A 15,220-nucleotide genomic window follows, 5' to 3' on the forward strand; every position below is an offset into this window, starting at 1 on the left:
CCCCCCCCCCCAGAACTCCCCGTAGACCTTCCCCTAAATCCCCCCACAACTCCCCGTACACTTCCCCCTAACACCTCTCCCCACACATTCCTCATACATTTCCCCTCACCACTCACCCTGCACTCCCTGTATATTTCCCTCTCACCCCACTTCCCCTCCCATTCCACCATCCTCTGCAATCCATACATTTCCAATGCCCCCCCCCCCCCCCCCCCCCCCCCCACCCCCCCATGTGATTCCCATGTTGGAGGAGGTGGATTGTAGATTCATATCCTCAAGTATCAGCAGCCCCTTCAGAATCTCAATGATGAGAGCAACTCAACCTCCTTCTTCATAATGCCAGGCTCCAACAGCATCCCTCCCACTGCCCCTGAAATCTTATGCCTCTTCTTAGCTGTGCTAATCACCAGATAAGTTCACTCAACCACCAGGGAAGACAAACATGCACTGGAACATCAACGCCAAATGAAGTCACACACTGGGTTCCAAGATTCTCCAGCACAGCAACCAACAGGCTGGTTGATAACCTACCGTGTATGTTTGTGACAGATCCAAAAGACTGAAGTAATTGGCAGCCTGTAACACCAACCACAAGAAGCCAAATGTGATCACTCAGACCAAGGGACAAGGGACTTAACATGCCAAAGAATCACGAGCTGGATGGGCTAAATGGCATATAATCATGTGCCAAGATTTGACAAAAATAAACATTTTGGTTATTTTTTTTTCTGTTGAAGCTTACAAATGTGAGGAGAAACCACAGGCAACGGCTAATAAAAGGCACAGAGGGGTAACAGGGAGAGATACACATAACATAGAGAGGTAGCGAGAGAGAGAGAGGTGGGGAGGCAGAGAGACAGAGAGAGAAAAAAGACAGGGAGGGGTGTGGGGGTGGCACACACCACTGCTCCAGCCTTACCTATGTATGGAGATCAGCAACCTGTAGCATCTAAATCCACAACGGCACAGAGCTGCAGTACTCCAGCACATTAACTCATGTTGCTAAGGGGATCTTAGTGGAGACAGCTGGTTAACAGAATGTGCTGTTATGTGATTCAGGTGTTGCGACTGCACTGGCTCGCTGCACGATGCTAATTGCTATCTGCATAAAGCATGTGTGCAGGCACCAAAAGCTGGGGCGGATTCAGAGATAAACGGAGGGGGCTTTGGTTTTCCTTACATCATTCCACATCGGCTACAACATACAGAGCAGATTCCCTTCCATTCTCCAGAGGTACAATTCACCATCAGTACATTTTTTATGCGTGGACCCAATGAAGTGGTATTGACTCCGAACAACTCATTTAAAAATGTTTCACCCAAGGCCAATTTCATCACCCACGAGGGAGATTCTGGCACTGTCCTCTCTGTTTGGAGACAGCAACAATGACGAGACAACACACAGAATCTGTAAAGCACACAGACAGTCTGTCCATACCCAGGCATCGTTTGGCTAGGAACCAGCTTGAGGTACAGATTTAAGGAGGGTTTATCTGCCAACATTCTCCTCCAACATGCCCCACACTGATACAGTACCGTAAGGGAACTGCAGGAAATAGTTCATAGTGTTAGATAAACGCCAGTAAATCCAATTGAGACTTCAGGAGAAATGTCTTTACCTGGAGAATGGGGTATTCATTCCCACAGGGAAGGATCAAGATGAATATCATTGATGCATTTAAGGGAGTGGAGAGTGGAGAGGGGAGAGCTGAATAAACATGAGGGAGAAAGAAATGGATGGGGTAATGGGGAAGATGAAGTGGGACAAGAGCTGAATGACCTGTTTCTGTGTTCTGCAGGATGCGTTTACAATGGTGCAACTTTAGATCAGATTAGGATTTACAAGCAACATGCAACAGGGGGAGAGGGGAGAGACTATTCCTCAGAATGAATGAAAATTTAGCACTGACAAACAAAGCACCCTTTACATAGTTGGGAAGAGTATTGCCAAGCAGTGTATACCATGAGCAAAGCAGCAGTGTGGGGTCTTTTAGCCAGCTTCCATGTTGCTGCATTTGCAAAGGAAACACTAGGATGTCCCAGAGAATTCCTCCTTGAAAACAGTAACTGGTTCCACAGTAGCACAGCAGAGATGTAAATGTTTATCCATGTCCTCTTTGACGGTTATACCTGGATCTGTTTCATTTACCTATTCAGGTTGTGCATTCCAGATGACAACAACTCACTATGTAAAAATGTATTTCTTTGTCCCCCCGCACCCCAGATTTTACAATCATCTTCATCCGGTGCCTTCTGGTCAGCTGCCAGTGGAAATAACTAAGTACATAATGTATTAGTCAGAGTTGTACAGCACGGAAACAGACCCTTCAGTTCAACTCAAACAGATGATGCTGCTTGGCCTGCTGTGTTCATCCAGCCCTGCACCTTGTTGTCTCGGATTCTCCAGCATCTACAGTTCCTACTATCTCCTAAATTAATCTAGTCCCATTTGCCAGCATTTGGTCCATTTCCCTCTAAACCCTTCCTATTCATATACACATCTAAATGCCTTTTAAATGTTATAATTGTACCAGCCTCCACCACCTCCTTCGGCAGTCATTCCATAGACACACCACCCTCTGTGTGAAGAAGTTGCTCCTCAGGTCCTTTTTAATCTTTCCCTCTCACCTTAAACCTATGTGCTCTAGTTTTGGACACCCCCACCCTGGGAAAAAGGCCTTGGCTATTCACACTATCCATGCCAGCTAAGGAGTAAATATTCATGCCTGGACCCAGAGAACTGGCCAGATCTTTTCCAAGAATGCTGTTGGATCATTTGTATCAGCTGACAAGTAAACGGGCTCAGTTTAATATCCTGCTCGATAGACTGGCATCGAGAGAGCCAGCCTGGATTATGTGCTGGAATATTTGGAGTGGATTCAAAATGAGACAGAGCTGCATACCAAGTTCTAGCCGATTCCTGTAGTCCTTATGAGAGGCTGATAGGGCGGTAAGACCATCTGGGACCAAATTGAAGAGAGAATAGCCCCACGCTATTGCTATTTGGGGACAATTTGGGTTTTAGGCTCTTGTGCTCTAGCTGGGAGGCCCAGCCTGCAATTTACAGCAACTAGGGAAAGAGGGATCTGTTTCAGTGATCCAGGCTTCGGAAACATTGACCTCAACTCCCCAGTGACACCAGCAATCCCAACAATCCACATGGAACTTCAGCTCACTCTGTTCCAAAGAAGAGGCACCTGAAGAAGGGGCTGCACCCTGAAAGCTTGTGTGATTTCAAACAAACCTGTTGGACTATAACCTGGTGTTGTGTGACTTCTGACCGTTTCTATCTCCAGAGACACTGTTGGACCTGCTATGGTTCTGCAGCATTTTCTGTTTTTATTTCAGATCTCCAGCATCTGCAGTATTTTGCTTTAGTTTCCTGACACAGATTGGTCCAATGCAGGAGCTTGAGAGCTGGGGTCATTGCAGTAAATGGGGGCCAAAAATCAGAGATGCTGTGCAATCAGAAAAGGATAAAAGAGAAGACAGCAAGTCTCTGTGAAGACTAAATAAGGGCATTTGGGGGGCCCTGTTTGAAAGATCCTACTCTACAATTAACTTGGTTTGGGTCACCAATGTATCTGATAATTGGAAGAAATGTCTTTTTTCATTAAAAATCCAGAATGAACAAGACTTCTTACTAGGATTTGCCACAGTCTCTGTCTCTCTCAGGGCAGAGGATGCATCTCAATGAGGGGATTTAATTTAAGACACAACTTACATTTATCTCGCCATCTTCCATATGAAATCCATCCACCAAGAACAGATAGCAAGAGGTTTTAAATGGGGACAAAAAGCTTCATTCAAAAGATATGTTTCGTAAATGTTTGTAAAGGTGGTGTGGGGAGACATAGTGAAAGGGAATAAGAGAGACAGAAAAAATGAGGAGAAAGAGAAAACACAGGGGTTTTATAATGAAGTGAGTACATTAGTCAGGAGTATTACAGATGAAAAGGTCATGTTAGTGTACAAGATGAGCTCAACTGCAGGATCATTTCCCAGTCTTGAAGACCATGGTCTTCCTAAACTGCCCCTTCAAACACCCCAGACACGGGTATGCATGCCAGAGACCTAGGTAATGGTTCATTCACTGAGCTATAGATGAGGTGTGTGCCAGCACAGTAGGAAGGAGCACAGATCAAGGAAATCATGATTGTGCTACTTCAAGAATGAAGGCTGAGGATATGAGTAGGAGGGTTCCAAGTGCCAACCAATGGAGAGAGCTGCCAGAGTGAATGAACTCAGTTAGATAGCTTAAGACACAGGACATCCAATGGTACGAGGTGGAATCAAACAAATTAAAGGTAAGCTGAAATTTATATTTTCACACAGCAGAACACGAGGAGGCCATTCAGTCCATTCAATCCCTTCAGCCTGTCCAGCTGTTTAATTTGATCATGGTCAATCTGTACTTTGACTTGGTCCTGGTTTATAAGGCATAATCTGGAATTATTCAATGAGCCACTGCTCTCTAACATATAGATCGTAACAATGGAATCTATATTGTACACCAGCAGTTTATTCACTTCAATTTGTACTGCTTCAAATAACTTGACAAAAACAGTCAGATGATGACGTGGAGGAAGGCAAGGGTGAGGTATAACCTCAGGTGGAGGCAGACTAGTCAGTATGTGAGGTCACGTTTAAACAGTCCAGCCAGTGACACCCACGTCCCACGAACAAATAACAGGGCGCGTTTAACTATCAGAAGATGTTGCCTGGATGGTTCAAGGCTGGCCTGCCTACCACTAACAGGATCCTATTCAACAGAGACTGACAAGCTGCTTGCCTTGAGGCACTCAGAAACTGCAAGTACGGAAGAGTGGTGTTTCACCTCAGAAAACCCAAGAAGAAATCACTCTGATTGGAACTTTAAGGAGCTCAACTGCATGACACAAGCAGTAAAGGCACTGAACAAGCAACAAGTTGTTTTGAAACACAGCCAGGGCAGGCAATTTCACTCAGTGCTCAGATAGCTCAAGTGCATTCAACAATTCATAGTTACTGCAGTGATTAAGTACCAGAGAAAGGCAATCTCAGATCTACACAGAAATACAAATGGGGGCCCTTGTGGTGCAGTAGTAGTGTTCCCACCTCTAAGCTAGGAAGATGGGCTCAAGTCCCAGGCCTGCGTAATAACATCTCTGAACAGGTTGATTTAGAAAACATCTAAAGACGACTGTTAATTATAATCAGAAGTGCAGATGGTTCTTTGGGCAACACGTTCAACTGACAAAGCAGCTGGAGGTCAGAAGTGAAAACTGCTGTCACATCATTTGGTTAGGTCCAGAACAGTAACACTCATAACCTCTCTCCTCTCTGCACTGTCCAGGGAAAGAACACTTAAGAAATGCCACCATCGTTCTATGGTGAACACCAAAGCCTCACAGTAACTTTGTTGAACTCAAAGTCACAACGAGCAATGGCAGAATTTTGCACTCCTGGTCTCTGGAATGCTAGCCCAGTATCTAACAACCTCAGAATGTTGGAGAAACTCATCAAGTCTGGCAGCATCTGTGAAGAGAGAACACAATTCATTTTTTGAGTCCCCGATACAACTTTTCTTTATTCAGTTGACTCTGTTTCTCTCTCCATAGATGATGTCAGACCTGCTGAGTTTCTTGAGGATTTTCTATGTTTGTCTCAGATTGCCAACATCCACAGTATTTAACAACCATAACAACCTTGCCAGAGAACAGGGAGAAGAAAAATCTCCCTGGTCACTATGGTACATCGCCCAGCAGCCAGTTAGGGAAAATACAGAGCGATCCCCTGGAATCCACACAAACAGTAGGTGCATAATGTTCCAGGATCATCTGTTAATACGAAGAGATTGGAAAAGGTGAGGGAAAAGAAGGTTAAGGGGGAGATTCAACTGAGGCATTCAAAATTATGAAGGGTTTGGATTTGCTAAATGAGAAGAAACTGTTTCCATTACTCGGGGGAGGGGGGCCGGGGGTGGTGGAGGTGGTGTCCAGTCACCGGAGGGACACAGACTAAAGAGAATTAGTAAAGATACCAGAGGGGGAGATAAATAGAATGGAACAAAAACAAAGTTGCTGGTAAAGCTCAGCAGGTCTGGCAGCATCCATGAAGGAGAAAACAGAGTTAACATTTCGGGTCCGGTGACAGGTTCTGAGGAAGGGTTACCAGGCCTGAAACATGAACTCTGTTTTCTCCTTCACAGATTCTGCCAGACCTGCTGAGGTTTTCCAGCAACTTTGTTTTTGTTCCTGATTGACAGCATCCACAGTTCTTTTGGTTTTTATTGAGATAAGGAGAATGTTTTTCTTTGAAGCAAAAAGTTGTTGTAATCAGAATCATACTGCTCGAAAGAACAGAGAAAGCAAATTCTAGAGGAACTTTCAAAAGAGGAATTGAGAATGAAAACATGCAAGCTAATAGGAGAAGAAATCTATAGATATTTCAAATTGTCAGCAGTACGCAATGGGCTGAATGGCCTCCTTGTATCATTGCAATTGGACTTTTTCTACACATCTTGTGTTCCACCAAAACCAGAGGGCTGTACAGGCCAGAATTTTGACACTGCACCTTGACGTAGTACTGAGGGGGAAGTTTCATCTCTCCCAGCCTTTTGGGCCAAGACCTCACAGGACAGATAGGGGACGTCACAAGGCACCTTCCTGAAGGGAGCAGGGAAGCAACAATCCTCAATTTTTCTGACCAATATCTATCGCTCATTCAACACCAAAGCCACAGGATCTGCTCATTAATCTCATTCCCGGAATCCTGTTGTGCGTAGATCAAATACGGCAGTTCCAACATCACAATAGAGGCTACATTTCAAACAAAAGGCCCTGACTAGTTGTAAAACACTTGGGGGATGTCCTGACATCATCAAATATATTCTATAAATGCACTTTCTTACTTCCAGTACATGATATATTTCCACAGATCTCTTCCCAAAACAGTTCAATTGATTGTTAGCAGTGAGGCTTACTATAAAGTGAGAAATACACCTGTCATACACTGAGTATGGCTACTGACTATTATCCATCTGACGGGGAACCCATCTCTACCATGATGTACGATAGAATATTTTAATCCGAGTTGGAACTCGATGATTAACAGTCTTATTTCAGTCAGTTCCAACCAGACATTACCAAACTCATTCTATTTATCAGTTTCACAAAAAGCATGAAAATTTTTGACTTGTCATTCATCAGAATCATTTTACAATCACTTAATGTGGGAGCAGGTGAATGCACATTGAACTGTCTGTCGCTTTTCGCCAGGATACTGGTTCCACAGTCACAAAGGCCTCTTCGCCTGAGAGACGAGTAGAGGACATACAGAAAGTCAATTCGACCTCAGGTAGCATACTGAACACTGTCCTCACTCAATATCTCACTTTTGCCTGGGTTGTAAAGGTTAGCTCAGCAGTAAATCAATCATCCTGATGTAGTACTGTCTTTCAGCTGAAAAAGTAAACAAGTAGGCTGGTAAGATGGATGTCAAAGGTCCCGCAAAGAGAACTATTGGAAGAAGGGGTGGCTCAGTGGTTAGCATTGCTGCCTCACAGTGCCAGGGACTAGGGTTCAATTCCATGTTCAGGTGACTGTGTGGAGTTTTGCACATTCTCACTATGTCTGCGTAGGTTTCTGCCAGGTGCTCCAGTTTCCTCCCACAGTCCAAAGATGCGCAGGTTAGGTTGGTTGGCCATGCTAAACTGACCGTAGTGTCCAGGGATGTACAGGCTAGGTGGAATAACAATGGGAAACGCAGGGTTACAGGGGTGGGTCTGAGTGGAATGCTCTTCAGAGGGTCGCTGTGGACTTGGTAGGGATTCTACGATTTTACATTCATTTTGTCTGGGACAGTCTTCGTCATCACCTCCTGATTCTAACAGTCCGTGTACAGCCCGGTTAGTATACAGATTATCAAAATGCTTCTTCGAGCTCATCTCACAGAACAAAACAGTATAACAACTGAAAGATTCCATTTGGCAAATCTTATCCATGGAAACTGGCTGCAATTACTCACATTATGGTTCTGTTCTAACAGGGATCATTCTCTGCCACCTCTTCCCCCCGGACTGGAAGATACACGGAATGAGATGGCAGTGAGTTACACAGGCCAGGAAGATCAGAGGTTCATTGCCTCTTGCACAATCAGTTGCTCTCTGGGAGGTGGGGAAGAACCAAGAGATCAGGGCAAATTCTGCAGTTCGGTTTTCTGTACTTACTTGCCAGTGCAATTAACTAGAAGAATAAAGAGTTATAGGGAGAGCAGTGGTGGATTTTGTTCAGACTGAAAAGGAAACCCAGGCCCCTTTTCCTGGAGGACACACTGTACTAATTAATGCAGCCAAGGAAGAGAAATACCAAGCCAGGCTTGTCTGTTTTGTGTCTGCTTGTAGCATTCAATCTGCTTTCCCATCCCGAGAGACTGGCTCAGTAACAGATTCAACTGACCAAAGTAAAGCATGTAAACATAGTGCTTCCGGCTTGACCACATTCACCCGGACAGGGGAGCGGGGTACAACAACTTTCACTTATGACTCATAAAACATCAACGCTCTTTGTTTATTTTTTAAAATGCACTTAATTGTACAAGACAATGATCCTACATCATAAACTATACAGAGATACTGCTACCAACAGTAACAGAAAATAGTTGGGAGACAATGCACACTTCCCATGAGTTCTCTCAGAATTCGACTGAGACTATGCAGCACTCCCTCTCTCCCAAGCCTTCAACCACAACACTCACTTGTCCACAAACCATCAAATAGTTTATGAGAACAGTCATATTGGACGCAAAACATTAACTCTGTTCCACAGTTGCTACCAGACCTGCTGAGTTCCTCAAGTGCTTTCCATTTTTACTTCAGATCTCAAAAATCATACGTACTCCACATACATCAAGGTACACTTGAGGTTCCACATTCGCACCCAGCTGCCCTCAGACCTGCTAACTCCCTCAGTTGAGGGGTGACCAATTCAGGACAAAAGGGGCAGAGAACTGAGGCACAAAATCCATCAATATTATTTACAAAGGACCAAACAACATCTTCAATGTCCCATGTTCAGCTGAATCAAACACACGAGGAGGTGGACACAGGAGGGAAGCAGAGACCCCCTCCAAATATTTAATGCACTCCCAGGAAATGACATCTAAAAGGTAATGACAGAAATAAGACAGTGGCAAAACAAAGTTACGGCGGGGGGGGGGTAAACATGGGGTTGTACAGATGGGAGCGTGCATTGAGAAGGGAGCAAACCCCTGGGGATTGATACACCCCCAACACAACACATACGACCTTTCCTCAAAACCCAGTTGGTGACAGTAAAATTAAGTTAGTGGTGAATATAAATCACAAAACAAACCAACTTTTCTAGAAAATACACTGGGGAGAGAGGTTAAATGATCAGTAAGGTGTAGAGGGACTTACCTGATCAGACTCATTGACTGGAGGCAATGGTGTTCTGGTGGTCATCTCTGGACTTTGAAAGGGGATCCCCCAACACACACACAGAGGAAACAAAAACTTTTAAATTAAAATAAAAGGGAAGGGGAAGGGGAAGGGGGAAGGAAATCTAGAGAATATTTGCAGCGAACAGTGTCATCCAACTGCCCCTAAAACAAACTAGTTTAAACTGATCAGATTCAGAATGGCGGGGGGGGGTGGGCGAGGTAGGTGCTGACGGGGAAGAGACTCCAGCAGAAAAGAAATCGTATAAAGATCATTAAAATTAACAAATAAAGTTAAAATAAAAGTTGTCCTGATGGGATGGGATAGGATAGGATGGGATGGGGAGGGGGGGGGGTGGTGTCCTCACATTTGCGGTGGTGACCGGCGGAGATGAGGCGCAGCCAGGCTTATTCTTCACTCAAGCCCCGAGGCTTCAGGGCCTCCAGGGGCCAGGGTGGGGGCTCTCCACAAAGTTGTGGGGTCAGGGGCTTCGGGGCGGTGGGGGCATAAAACACGAATAAACGCCCCGGGTGTTTGTATTTTACTTTCACCGCCTTCTTTCCCCCTACTACCCTCCTCCTCACCCTCCTGCCCCGGTTATTGCTATTGCCCCCACCCCCCAACTCTCTCCCCCTCTCGGTGTCCGCCGGCGCCCGGACTTTCGCCTCTGAGGAGAAAGCCGGAACCCCACTCTCCCTCTCACAGCCCGAGCCCGGCAAGATGGCCGCTTCGGCAATCCTCGGCGATTCCGCCGTCTCCTCCTCCCCACGATTCCTTACTGCCCTGCTCGTCCGACCAGCCCTCGGCCGCCAGCGCACCCTCTCGGCAATTTCCGCCATCCACTCATTCCCACTGTAGGTGGGGTGTGAGCGTTCGGGAATCTTCGGTCATTTCCGGGGAAATTCTACGTCAGACGCGGGTACCCTTTTCCGGGGAGCGCCTTCGGTGCTTCTCGGCTTTTTCCGGACGCCGAGCGCTGCTTTCGGCTCGTTCCGGAGATTATCGGTCTTTTCCGCCGTTGTGGGACCAGGAGAATGCCCTTTCATGTCAGTGCTGGAGGGGTATTGCGGGGGGGAGGATGGAGGATGAAAAGAGGGTTGCGGGAACATACAAAAAGAAACACAAATGCAGTTAAATAGGGAGGAGGAGAATGGTGCAGTGAGCAGGACTGGAAGAGAAGCGGGATGGAGCACTTGAGAGATGTGACCCTGCAAACCCATCAGGGATAGACTGGGGTGATGATCAGATCATTATCACCAGCCTTCGCAGTCCACAGCTTTTATAGCTCAGTTTGTAATACAGAATGATGTCAACAATGTGGGTTCAATTCTTACACCAGTTGAGGTTACCATGAAGAATTCTCCTTCTTACTCTCTCCCTCTGGAGTGGCATGTTGGCTTAGTGGTTAGCACTGCTGCCTCACAGCACCAGGTATGCTGGTTTGATTCCTTGGGTGACTGTCTGTGTGGAGTTTGCACATTCTCCCTGTGTCTGTATGGATTTCCTCTGGGTGCTCCAGTTTCCTCCCACAGTCCAAAGATGTGCAGGTTAGGGTGGATCGACCATGTGAAATTGCCCATAGTATGCAGGTTAGGTGGGTTAGCCATGGGAAATGTTGGGTCCTGGGGATTGGATGGGATGCTGTTTGGAGGGTTGCGATGGGCTGAATGGCCTGCTTCTGCACGGCAGGGTTTCTAAAAATTCAACAGCAGTTGTGTCTCTCTTTGTCTCTAATGAGACAGCTGCCCTATGACTTTACCTTTCTTATCGGATTGAATAGACAGTTTGGTCTCCTCCTGGACCAGAATGAATCAAAAAAGCGTTTCAGGTCCTCAAAATGTCCCTTACAGCTGATGAAGTACTTTTCGAAGTATGATCTCTTTTATAGTGTAGGAAAACTGGCAGCAAATTTATGCACAGCAAGATCCCACACATGGCGATCTGACAATGACCAGATCAACTGTTTTAATTACAATATTAAAAAAGTTGGATGTTGACTCCGAGATAGTAGGAACTGCAGATGCTGGAGAATCCGAGACAACAAGTTGCAGAGCTGGATGAACACAGCAGGCCAAGCAGCATCATAGGAGCAGAAAGGCTGACGTTTCGGGCCTAGAAGGGTCTAGGCCTGAAACATCAGCCTTTCTGCTCCTATGATGCTCCTTGGCCTGCTGTGTTCATCCAGCCCTGCACCTGGATGTTGACTCCAGCTGCTTCATAAATGACCTTGCCTCCACCAGGACAGAAGTAGGTATGTTCACTGATGATTTCACAAAATTCAACTTTTGTGACTCCTCAGAAACTGAAGCAATCCACGTCCAAATGCAGCCAGACCTGGACAATATACAGTTGTTAAGTGGCAAGTAATATTCATGCCACACAACTGCCAGGCAATGACCATCTTCAATAAGAGAGAGTCAAACCATTACTTCTTGACATTCAATGTTATGACCATCACTGTATCTCTTATTCTAAACATCCTGATCAGAATGAGCCCTATAAATACCATGGCTACAAAAGCTAGTAAGAAGCTATAAATCATGCAGAGTTGCTGGGTCAAAACCCACTCCCTGACAGCAATGTGAGTGTCCCACAGCACAAGGACTGCAGTGGCTCAAGAAGGCAGCTCACCACCAGCTTCTCAAGGGACAACTTGGGATGGGCAATAAATCCTGGCCAGCCAACGATGCCCACATCTTATGAATGAATTAATAAAAGAAAAAGACCTTACAGAGGCAGAAGTAAACTGGGATCTAGTCCTTCTGCAAGCAAAAGTCGAAAGCACATTGCCATTTAAGAGTGGGTGTTATGTACAAATCAGGTAATTCTTTGGCGTACAATACAACTAGGAGGGCAACCAGAGAACTGCTTCATTGGTTGTGTCATGAGAAAGGGTTTATCTTTCAATATCCAATCAATTTGTTAAGTGTCCTCATCATCGGCCAGTCTGAAATTGGTAAACTTTTGACACTCAGCTGGTCTCTTACTGCAGTCAGATAGGAGCCACTGTCCTCTGCTCTGAATGCTGCTTGCTGTTCTCTCTGAAGTCTGCATTTTTGAGCATGTGGTCTGTTTCAGGAAGGATCACCATGGCCCACAGCATACTGCAGGCCCAGAATGTGTTATCAGGGACAATTGAAATTTTACACAGGACAGTTATAGATCTGATCATGACGGAGATCAATATAGAATCTGTTGTTCTACTTACAAGTGGGAAATATTAAATGTTCAGCGTTTATCTTTGTTTAAATCTTACGTGTACGCATACTATCCAGCACTCCAATTCTTTAAAACTTTTTTATTCAAAATTGAGAATGGAACCTAGATATAAACAGTTGGATGTAGCAATGTAGTTGTTCATTTGGCTAATAAGTGGCAAGTTTCTAATTTGGCTGCTCTTAATCCCATCAACACCACATGATAAACAGTTATAAAATCGACAGAACTGGACACAGCCACATGCAATGTGCAAATAATGTGTTAAAGATTGATTCTAGTACACTTGTAATGCAGTGGTAGTGTCCCTATCTCTGAACCAGGAGTCACGCCCTTTGGCCCAATTTGTCCATGCTGACCAGATATCCTAAATAAATCTAGTCATATTTGCCAGCATTGGCCCAATCCCTTTAAACTGTTCCTATTCATATACACATCCAGATGCCTTTTAAATGTGGTATGTGTACCCGCCCCCACCACTTCCTCTGGCAGCTCGTTCCATACACACAACACCCTCCACGTGAAAAAGTTTCTCCTTAGGTCCCTTTTAACTCTTTCCCCTCTCACCTTAAATCTATGCCCCTCTAGTTTTGGACTTCCCTACCCTTGGTTATTTTACCCTATCCATGCCCCTCATGATTTTATATGATTTCTATAAGGTCACAGTCCCATCTGCTCTAGAGGTCTGTAACAACATTGCCGAACAGGTTGATTAGAAGATAAACTAAAAATTGATTTTAGTGTACTTGTAGTTCAATGCTATGTCCCTACGTCTGAGCCAGGGAGACCCAGGTTCAAGAGTCTATAGGCGTGAGGCTGGAAAAGCACAGCTGGTCAGACAGCATCCGAGGAGAAGGTAAGTCAATGTTTCAGACCAAAATCCTTCATCAGGACTGAGGAGGGGGAGGAGATCCCAGAAATGAAGGGAGGGTGATGATGCTGGTGGAAGGGTAGGAGAGATGGTGATAGGTGGATGCAGATAGAGGGGGTATTGTGGTTGGTCTGTGGGAAAGGTGGAGAGGTTATGTCAGGTCAGCAGGGGGAAGGCTGGACATGAGATAAGGCTTGGGGTGGAGGGAGTTTGAAGCTGGTGAAGTCAATGTTAAGGCCATTGGGCTGTAAGCTCCCAAGGTGAAATATCAGGTGTTGTTCCTCCAGTTTACTTTTGGCCTCACTCTGACAGTGGAGGAGGCTAAGGATGGACATATCGTCAGGGGAGTGAGGGGGGATTTAAAATGGATGGCAACCAGAAGGTCAGGTTGGTTGCTGTGTGCAGAGCACAGATGCTCCTCGAACTGGTCCCTGAGTCTTCGTTTGGTCTCCCCGATAAAGGGGAGGCCACATCGGGTACAACGGATGCAATAGATAAGGTTGGATGAAGTGCAGGTGAATCCCTGCTGGATCTGGAAGGATTGTTTTGGACCTTGGATGGAGGCGAGAGGGAAGGTGTGGGGGCAGGTGTTGCACCTCCTGCAGCTGCAGGGAAAGGTACTGGGTGTGTTAGAGGAATTGGTGAGATGTATAGAGCTGACGAGGGGATCACAGAGTGAATGGTCCCTATGGAAAGTGGACAGGGGTGGAGAAGGAAATATCATTTTGGTGGTGGGGTCTGATTGCAGGTGGCAGAAATGTCGGAGGATGATGCGATGGCCTTAACATTGACTTCACCAGCCTGAAAATCCCTCCAACCCCAGCCTCAGTCTATGTCCAGCCCTCCACCTCCTGACCTGACCTAACCTGTCCAACTTCCTACTCATCAACCTCTCCACCTTTCCCACAGACCAACCACAATAACCCCCTACCTGCACCCACATATCACCATCTCTCCTACCCTTCCCCCACTCCCACCCACCTCCCTCTATTTATTTCTGGGCTCCCCCTCCCCAGTCTGACCTGCTGCGCTTTTCCAGCCTCACCTATAAACTGTGGTTTCCAGCATCTGTAGTCCTTACTGTCTCCAAGACTCGGGTTCAAGTCCCATCTGCTCCAGAGGTGTGTAATAACATCACAGAACAGCTAAATTAGAAAGTATAAAATTGATTTTACACCTTCAAAGACTTTCCAGATTTCAAATAATCCACTGATGCACCATCAACAAGGCCACAAATTTCACTCATTTATGTCTCCAAATAAGATTTTATTTTTAACTCTAGTTACTTGACGAACATATGCCAAACCTTCATTAGTCATTGATCAGGTGTAGCATGATCATTGTGTCTAATTGCAGGTTTAACGTAGAAAGGATGCCCCACTCCCTGGGAGTCTCCCTGTAAACGCAGACCCACTCCCGGGGAGCCTCCCTGTAAACGCTCCCAGGAGTCTCCCTGTATACGCAGAACCACTCCTAGGATATTTCTGTGTAAATGCTCCCAAAAGTATCCCTGTAAATGCAGACCCACTCCCAGGGAGTCCTCCAGTAAATGCAAACCCTCTCCTAGGAAGCTTCCCTGTAAACATCAGCCCAGTCCTGGGAATCTCCCTGTAACAGTGATGTAGGGCAATGTACACTGTCTCAGTGTGAGGTTAGGCTGTGTACACTGTCTCGGTGAGAGGTTAGGCTGTGTA

At 45.8% G+C, this 15,220-nt stretch overlaps 1 protein-coding gene across 1 annotated transcript in view; it reads right to left on the reverse strand.

The window, feature by feature from the left end:
* LOC109920737 (serine/threonine-protein kinase MARK2-like) overlaps window positions 1-10,019 on the reverse strand; it is a 139,154-nt gene extending 129,135 nt beyond the window's left edge. The window contains exon 1 of the mRNA XM_048619748.1: window positions 9,419-10,019. Coding sequence (XP_048475705.1) covers window positions 9,419-9,463 — 45 coding nt within the window. The 5' untranslated portion in view covers window positions 9,464-10,019. The remainder of the gene's footprint in view (window positions 1-9,418) is intronic.
* Between the last annotated feature and the right edge of the window lie 5,201 nt (window positions 10,020-15,220).

The sequence above is a fragment of the Rhincodon typus genome, chromosome 43 (genome assembly GCF_021869965.1).
Source record: "Rhincodon typus isolate 14 chromosome 43, sRhiTyp1.1, whole genome shotgun sequence".
Classification (NCBI taxonomy): domain Eukaryota; kingdom Metazoa; phylum Chordata; class Chondrichthyes; order Orectolobiformes; family Rhincodontidae; genus Rhincodon; species Rhincodon typus.